General features: G+C 55.0%; 3 protein-coding genes across 3 annotated transcripts; all 3 read left to right on the forward strand.

Annotated features, from left to right (window-relative positions):
- Positions 1-1573: 1573 nt before the first annotated feature.
- Positions 1574-2842, forward strand: J4E88_001836 (uncharacterized protein; the record flags this gene model as incomplete). The annotated part of the gene is made up of 2 exons (XM_049395504.1): positions 1574-1980; positions 2044-2842. The coding sequence occupies 2 exons, from the start codon at positions 1574-1576 to the stop codon at positions 2840-2842; spliced, it is 1206 nt and encodes a 401-aa protein (XP_049259368.1).
- A 1724-nt stretch (positions 2843-4566) lies between these two features.
- J4E88_001837 (uncharacterized protein) lies at positions 4567-6358 on the forward strand (the record flags this gene model as incomplete). The annotated part of the gene is made up of 2 exons (XM_049395505.1): positions 4567-5631; positions 5684-6358. The coding sequence occupies 2 exons, from the start codon at positions 4567-4569 to the stop codon at positions 6356-6358; spliced, it is 1740 nt and encodes a 579-aa protein (XP_049259369.1).
- A 1494-nt stretch (positions 6359-7852) lies between these two features.
- J4E88_001838 (uncharacterized protein) lies at positions 7853-8764 on the forward strand (the record flags this gene model as incomplete). The annotated part of the gene is made up of 2 exons (XM_049395506.1): positions 7853-7952; positions 8007-8764. The coding sequence occupies 2 exons, from the start codon at positions 7853-7855 to the stop codon at positions 8762-8764; spliced, it is 858 nt and encodes a 285-aa protein (XP_049259370.1).
- Between the last annotated feature and the right edge of the window lie 206 nt (positions 8765-8970).

Raw genomic sequence — 8970 nt, forward strand, 5'->3', positions numbered from 1 at the left:
AAGATCCAGCTCGGCATCCATCATCACTGTGCTTTTTCCAGGCATCAATGCCACTCGTTATCAATGAGTTATCAATGAACGAGCAGCGATCAAGCCACATGTGCTGAGAACGGTTTTTGTCGTTCGCGTATTAACGTTGCCGAGGGTTGGCCGCATGCCAGTAGGAAAACTTCCGTTAAAGAAAAATTCGAGAAAAGTGTGCTCACCGCCCTGGGGCATCCCGGTTGCAGCGTTGAGGCTAAATCCACTTTGACGGCTAGGCGAAACCTCAGAACAGGGGTGTCTCCGCTCTGGAACAAGATGATATGCACGCTGCATCAGATCATGGCCAGCGCCCGTCCACTCGCATCGTGGCCGTTTGAGTGCTTGGAGACGCGGAAGATATTATAGCGGTCAGCGTGCGGGACAGCTGTGATGACCCGCCCAATTGCAGGTGGGAAGGATGCGCGATGCTCGAACCAGACGTGTTGAGCATGAGATCAGTTGCGGGAAAGCCGTCTCAGGGTAGTAGACGTTCGTAATCGTTGGCGGAGGTTTGTCGGCAAGGAAGCATCCTTACCAGCTCCGTCTAGCATGTGCCACTTATTGCGCGCTCGGAGCAAGATGTAGAGAGATCCAAGTGCGGTGTTCACTGCTCCGGGCTCAGCTGAGACCATCTGATGCCCGAAGCTTGACACGGGCAGAGGTGCAACACAGACGGCCCAGATCAACGGGATTGGCCAGGACAACGAAGCCCATACAAGACGTTGGACAGGCTGCCGGAAGGTTGTGCCTAGAAGTGTGCGGCGAGTAAGTACCTACGTTAGAGGACTCTACCGTGTGGTACATGCAGGCAGGCAACGGCATGTTGATAGGAGCGTTAGGCTCTAGCCCCTGGCCAACAAAGCAAAAACGGGCTCTAAAAGTAGTATGCTGTCATAACCAAAGAGGCGATCCCTGGATACATTCACCCTACTAGACGCACGGTCTCTTACCGGAGCCTAGTCGCTCCTTCTTCACTGTGTGCTCCACTACGCCTCCGTTCTTTCCCTCGTCGCACCCCCTCTTCCTTCACCACCCCTCGAACTACATCAGGGCCCGACATCAACTGTCCTGTCCCATTCCGTTTCCCCTTGCCTCTCTCTGTTTCTGCTTCCTGATTCCCGTGGTGTTGGCGCAGCACTTGATTGTGTTGCCATAAGTTGTTGGTTCGAGCTCAAGGCAACCGGGCGCCATCGCCGAGTTACGTATTCACTCTTCAGGAGGCGAGCCGCGTAGCTGCGACAGGACGGGTGCCACTCAGCATTCAACTCCGCCAGACATCTCTCGCAATAATCAGGCGCTCTTTTCGACGCCAAAGCCTGCAGTGCAGACAGAAGCGCACGCTACCTGCATCTCGGCGGCAGCGTTGGTGGTATAGGCTGCATTGCATTCCTACCGGACCAATCGACGACCCTGGCATTCGCGCAGTAACAAAACACTTTTGGCTGCACACCCTCTGCCAGCCTCAATAATTATCTTGTCCCCCCCGAAGCCTCCCTTCTTCCTTCCTCTTCCCTTGCGCGACGTTTGCGACTGCATCGCCGCTCCCACGATGCCCTACAACACACGCCGGAAGTCGCTGTCGCTGCCGTCGCTCGGCATCCAGCTGCCAGGAGGACCGCGATCCGCGCGCTCACCGCCTTCGACAAGCGACAGCCAGCACGCCGCAAAGAAACAGAAACGCTCCCACTCCGGCTCTCTCTCATCGGCACTCCCCTCTCCATCACGCCCCGCCGCGCTGCGCCTCGATGAGCAGCGACCCAAAAGCTCAGGCCGGGTGGCAGACACCCCGCCACCGTCGCCAGGCGGCGAGTCCGGCACGACCAAGATCGATACCCAGGGCATCGACGACGAAATCGTGGTCGGCGTTATCGAACAGCTCCAGAAGACAGGCAACCGTCCCCACCTGCTGAAAGAACTCGCCCTCGTTCTATCGCCCATCATTCCCATTGTTGAGAGGTACGTACCAAACTTCCGCCATCCACGCCCTGACCACCAGTTACTCATGCTGACGTACTCTAGCTCCGCCAACCCAGCTGCCATTATTTCGTCACGCTTAGCGACCTACCTCAAGCGCAATTGGACAGCCCTGTCGAGATGTCCCCTCGACAAGAAGCTCGTTGGTACTCACCCCAAGCGTGTCTACTACTTCCTCTCCACTTGCCCGCATCAGCCTATCCCGGCCGACGGAACTAGCACCGCCATGGCACCACGCATCGTCACCCCATCGCTGTCGTCTGCAACTTCGGAAGAAGAGGACGCGGATGCGAGGTCAAGAGGTCGCATGTCACCGTCGCCCGAGCTAGACCTGTCCGACTACGACAGCCACGACAGCGACCCCTTCTCCAAGCAGAGCCATCTTCCCACGACTGCAAACATCTCGCACAACCGCCGAGCTCAGTCGCCGCCTTTAGAAAAGGACGAGCGCGAGTTCACCCAGACTGCGTCGTTCCTGCAACAACGCCGGATGAGCCAGGAAGCCGAGCGTGAGCGATCTGCGAGCGCATCTGCTGAGCCAACACAACAGAGCGACGTCAAGATGGAAGAAGTCGCTGTCTCCGTTGAGGAGACCGTAGAAAGCGCTGCTCAAAAGGACTCGGAAGCCGCAGCCGCCCTCTTCGGCCAGATGGACCAGCTCATGACTTTCCAGAGTGCTCTATCACCCAGCAGCCCCGCGCTGAAACCCGTGCTCCATATCGAAATGCCCCCGCCGTCGCTCAAGCGCAAGTCGATAAAACTCGAGCTTGACGACGACTGGATCATGAAGAGCCCGGAGCTTATTGACCTTGACGAGCTTGATGACCTTTTCGGCGGCTACTAGGCCGCTATTTCCTTTGCGCGATTTCTCTCTGTATACGACATTTACGATTCTCCCGGGGCACGTCTCTCATCTATTCCTCCTCTATCTATTGTATTCTCTCCTCATGTCGTTTCATCATTGCGTACGTCCTAGATGGATTCCATTTCGCCGCTCGCGCTGCACTACACACTCTAGGGATGTTGATTTATCGCATGGAGTTCTTGAGATCTGGGTGTCTAGGAAGGAATTCTGTAAGATAACTGTAGAGTGTAGCTGTGCGATTACCAGCCAGGAGGCCTGGCTGAGGCGCTGGATTGTTACTCGGCGTCTGAAAGCGCGAATCTGCGACTAGGTGTTGGCCAACATTTTCCAGAATGAGGCAGTCGCCCATGGCGACGAAGAATGAAGTAAAAGGAACGGAACTACTAGATAAAAGTTCATGAAATTGAAAAACAGTTGATATCCTTCAGAACAGCTCATCTAAACAAGCTCTCGAACGAACGTGTCTGTGATGTCGGCAATCTCGATTGTTGCCGACCAGAGCTGGTGGGCCGGGTTGTCCCCTACCAACACGTACTCTGCGCTCACCGCCCGAGTTGCGCACTTCCTGCACCTAACACTACACCTGGCAGTGGTCTAACGCATAACAGCGCGAAAATTGGGCCCTCACCGGCAGGGCCATCTGCGCCCAATGCGGCTCCTACGATGCGGTGTATCCTAGCCCCAGACAGGAAGGGACAGAGACCTTGGCGCTGCGTTGTTGAAGAAGTTGCGGTCGAGCGAGATGCGCTGGAGAACAGCCTCACTTTTGACCGCACACGCGCACACCAGCGGGGTTACCGAGTAAATCTTTGCATACTGCTCCAGATTCTGCTCATCCGCCTGGTAGAATCAACAATCCCGAGGGGTAATCGCATGTTCGCAGACAAGAGGCTGGGTAAGCGAGTCCAATGACTTGGGCACCCCCAGCCCTGTACAGCAAAGCTTTGAAGCCGAAGCCCAACCACTCGACGTAAGAGTGCGCTGTGCGCTGCGCGACACGTCCGCCCTATTTCCTTTCCCATATTGACCATCCGACCCCCTCGGTTTCACGGATTCCTGTGCCCTGCGTCAAAGTGCTTGCTGCAGGTTCCCGAGGCTGATGAGGAAGCCCGTTGCCTCGCTTACTCCCGCCCATCAAGCTTGAAGAGTTGGAACGGAAGAGCTGGAAATTGTGAAAAGAGGAGGCTGGGGATCCGCGACACCCTCATCCACTGCCCATCAGACGTGCGATCGCTACGAAACGAAGCGCGTCTTTCCGGCGTCTTTGCAGTGGTATACGAAAGGCCATTCGCTGACATAGCCCAAGGCTGCCAGCAACACAACACCAGCAGAGTGGATAGTCGACACGTGGATACGCAACAACCGGGTTAGCCGCATTGCCAGTCACCAAACCTCGCCGCGGGCGTAAAAAGCTCACGCATATCGACGTAGCCCGCTCTAACTCCCCTTGGACTTGGGCTGCGTCTACACAACGACAGCAACTGCCTTTTTCAAAGGCACATCAAGAAAGAGCCAGGAACCTCAAGAAAAGAATGTCTGTAGCACTATCCCGAGCGCGGAGCAGAAGTCGGGCGCCGAGCACCAGAGCGCCGTTAACATCACAGCCCATCGTTGTGGATGTTCCGCGAAGTGGGGCTAAATCACCACTCATCATTGATGTGCCAGCACCAGCACCCCGCGCAAGGAGCAGAAGCGTGCGTAGCATGCGCGAACCCATGGTCGACGCACCTGGACTCAGTGGTGGAAGGGGGATGTTCAAGAGGCTGATTGTAGCGTGTGACGGAACTTGGCTAAACTCGGACGATGGGACTAAGAACGGTACTCTTTCCATTCCAAGCAACATCACTCGCATATCAAGAGCCATCAAGGCAGTCAGTCAGGATGGTATCCAGCAGATTGTCAACTATCACCAAGGGCTTGGGACGGAAGGCGGAAAGCTCTCGAGATTGGTTGGGGGCGCTACCGGCAAGGGCCTGAGTGATGATGTTCGAGAGGCCTATTCGTTTCTCGCCAATAACTATCACCCCGGAGACGAGATCTTCTTGCTCGGCTTCTCGAGAGGCGCGTTTACCGCGCGTAGCATCGGCGGCTTGATCGGAGAGATTGGTCTTCTCACAAAGAAGGGCTTGAACACGCTACCAGAAGTGTATGAGGATGTACAAAATCGGCGAAATCCCGACTACCGCCCAAAGCACGAGGACGTACCTTTCCCGCGGAAACCAAGCGCAGATGACCCACGATACGCAGAAGAATTGGAGCGTAGAGGACTTACCAGACTCGACATTCCAATCAAGTGCATAGCGGTGTGGGACACCGTTGGTAGTCTCGGCATACCGCGGATCGGGAAGCTGCAGCGCCTGGGTCTACAGATGAAGCAGTCAAAAGCAACGACTTTCTACGACACCAAGCTGTCTAATTGCATCGAGAATGCATTTCAAGCGTTGGCTCTGGATGAGAATCGGTCGTCGTTTTCGCCTGCTGTTTGGGAGAAGCCTGAGGGCAACCGGACGACGCTCCGCCAAGTGTGGTTCCCTGGTGCGCACGCGAATGTGGGTGGTGGCTACGATGACATGCAAATTGCGAATATCAGTCTCGCGTGGATGATGAGTCAACTCGAGCCTTTCCTGGATCTGCGGTCTGAGTATCTGTTCGAACAGGATGATCTGAATGAGAAGTACTACAAGAAAGAGGAAGGTGCGATCCGACCGTGGAGTTTTGGCAAGATCTATAGCGAGCTGAAGGGTGCCTTTGCAATCGGCGGTAGTACTGTAAGTTTCAACTTCTTGCAAGTATACGCATGCATACTGACAGAAATGATAGCAACGCAAACCAGGTCAATACACCTCCGTAGACCCCTTCTCAGGCCGCTCAACAGAACGACCTCTCCGCCAAACCAACGAATACATCCACCCCTCAGTTCGCACCCGCTACCGTCTGGAAGGCCCCGGAATCCAAGACCGCGGCCTCTACGAAGCCCGCGCCCTAACCGACAGCTACAAACTCGTCGTCGACTACGGCGCCAACAACTCCCGCGCCGGCGACGCAGAAGTCTACTGGAAGATCAAATGGAGAGACACCATGGCCGTCAAAGTCCTCCCCGAAGCCCCTCTCTGGCGCCTAGAACGTGAACTCGCAAAACGCGATCCGGCTACTTACGACTACATCAAAAAGCCGCCTGCCACCGCTACTACGCGCAGTAAACGCCGCACTGCACGGCCTCTTTCTGCGGATTTCTCAAACAGCAAAGTTGGCGGCGGACTTACGAGTCCTACTTCTACCCGCAAAGCGAGGAGGGATACGTTTTCTCCGCGGTCGACGTTCCCCGCTGAGGACCGCGCACCGCCTAGTCGGAGGAGTACGACAAAGATTGAGCGACCGAGGAGTAGGAGTCGCGCGCGCAGTGTCGAGTTTGCGAGTGATCGGGAGACGGATATTAGGGAGAGTATGCCGCATAGGAGGGAAAAGGATAAGGCGTGGTGGGAGGGACGGCGGTGACGAAAAGTTGATTAAGCGCGCGATGTTTCTTTAGACTTTCTGATTTATACTTTCGGTTGACTTCATATGGAGGGTTGGATATATGCGGATACCCTTTTAGATGTAATACGATTCGATACTTGAGTGTTAGGTGGTCTTGGACAAAGTCACTTCGCGTCGATGTGACGCTCGTTATGCACAGTCATTCTCGGACTTAAAAAAGCAGACGAAACCGTCCTTTTGTTCAACTGCCAGCTGCCATGACATGTGTATATCGATAAGTACCTAGTGGTGCTGCGATCACGTGGGTTGTGGGCACGTTGCGACTTCCTAAATCATCGGTAATGCAGCGTGGCCAAATGGCGAACACCCACCCAATAGCTAACTCACAGTACTTCACCTAAACTCACAGCTATCGCAAGATGAGTGCGAATAAAAGAAAGATGGTGAACCCGCCTACCAAGATTTGGGTGATCGACCTCATCGGACATACCCACCGATCTCCTTTCTAGACCCTGGTGCGTGAGGCTCGACCGACGAGGGGGACCCCGGCCAAATCTTCGCAGTCAACGGTTTCAGTGAGTAATGCGCGGACCGACTGCTGTTTATGTGTTATTTCTTCAACAATTGCGATGATGGCAAAGACGAAGATGGGGTGAGGTGACATGATGTGTGCTGTGTTGTGATGTTCGCAGCGGAGGTGCAGGAGGCGGGATGTGAGTGGCCAGACGACAAGTCGATGATGGCTGCGCCGCCCGCCCATCGCTCGGGAAACGGACGTGCGAGAATATCGTTTTCGTGCGTGGAACGCGCAACGCTGCATGACAAGGCCGTGTAAGCAGCCCGTCGCCTCCACGATATTCTCACGAGGTATAGCAGTGACGGTCCATGACATATCCACCTCCTCGAAAAGTCTTGTCCTCGTAATGTCCAAGCCCAGAATACGATGCGCGCATTGATGTCCTGCTCGGAACAATATCGTGTTGCGGAGCCCTCATGTTATATTTAGGGTTGCATTGCCCTCTAGCGCTAGTGTCTCTCGGGCTGCCCCCTGCTTGTATCCCATTCGCCGCCGCCCGCCGCTGGGCTGGTGCTGCTGAGCTGGGCTGGGCTAACAAGTCGAAGCTGAGACCATCAAACCTCTCCTTTCACTTCCGCCGTTGAGACAAAAACCATCAATCGCTTTATCGCTTACCTCGACCTGTCGCCTATCTTCACCCTTCGCCAGTCGCTCGTTTATACGGACGGAGAGGTGTTATTACTATAATATCCATTCGTCGTTTCTCCGCGTAATACTTGTGTCGCGTCGCCTCCGGAGCTCTTCTTCTCTCTCCCGTCCCGTCACGCCTGAGAGTTGTACGATACCTGAGATTCCACGAGGAACTCTTGCCGCTTGCGAAACGAGGTTTTAGCCGGTACACACGTTTTTGGAGCTTCGAAGGACCGAAGGAGACTTGTTTTAGGCATCGTTCGGACAAGATGAGGCCGTCTCAGCTTCTCGCTGCCGTGGTGGCCATGTCGTCGGTTACGCATGCCATGAACGTCAAGCATGCATTCGACAATATCCATGGGTTGACTGATGTCAAGAACGTACTCATGGGACGTCAGGATAACAGTACGTTTGAGCATCTTTAAGATCAAGTCGGTTGGGTACTAACACCATGGTTAGACAACAATAACAACGACAACGCCTCAGACGCACCCGCCAGCACACAGCCCGCAAAGACATCCGCAGCGGACAAACCCACCGAGACAGGCGGCGACAACAACAACAACGATAACAACGACAATAACAACAACGACGACAACAAGTCCTCGGGCACCGCAAAGGAAACCGCCAGCGGCACCCAAAAGCCCAGCGGCTCCAAGACCACCGGCAAGGGCTCAAAATCCACCAGCTTCGATGCCCGCCTCCCCGCCGGCGGTCTCACAATGGTCACCCCCAACGCCCTCGCCGGAACGCAATTCTACAAAGTCGGCGACTGGGTAACCTTCGCCTGGAACTACACCTCCCTCTCCGTGACCCCCTCGGCCATCGACGTCCTCGCCTCCTGCACCGCCAACCAAGCCACCTACACCATCGCCGTCAACATCTCCGCGAAGCAAACAGAGGTTCTCTGGGACACCAAGCACACGCCAGACGGCCAGGCACCGTTCTTGACCGAGAACTACAAGTTGCTCATCTACGACTCGGATCTTAGTGCTACCGCTGCGCCGAGGCCCGGATATCTGGGTGCTTTCACTGGATTCACGTTCGGCATGTATCTGCCGCAGGAGTACATTTCGCTCAAGGATGGATACACGTGCCCGAACTGCAACGGCGCGCTTTCGCTTTCTGAGAAGAAGACGCTTGCTGCTATGCTGCTTACTACTGGTACGACGATTGGCTCTATGCTTTACTTCACGTACCAGTTTGGTGTCTGGTAGATGAAGCGCCTCTTCGATACACGTACACGTAGATCTACGAAACGGCAAATCCGATAAAACGCAAGAACTCGACGCTTCACCGTTCACGATTACGGCATATCACAAAACACTTTCTTTTTGACGCCAATCTTCACATCTGTCCATATTTCGCCACTCATTTACAAAAAGATTCGGGCGCTTTCTGGTGGGGAGTGATATACGGAGCA

Source organism: Alternaria novae-zelandiae, assembly GCF_023758075.1.
Source record: "Alternaria novae-zelandiae strain BMP 2774 chromosome Unknown scaffold_2, whole genome shotgun sequence".
Classification (NCBI taxonomy): domain Eukaryota; kingdom Fungi; phylum Ascomycota; class Dothideomycetes; order Pleosporales; family Pleosporaceae; genus Alternaria; species Alternaria novae-zelandiae.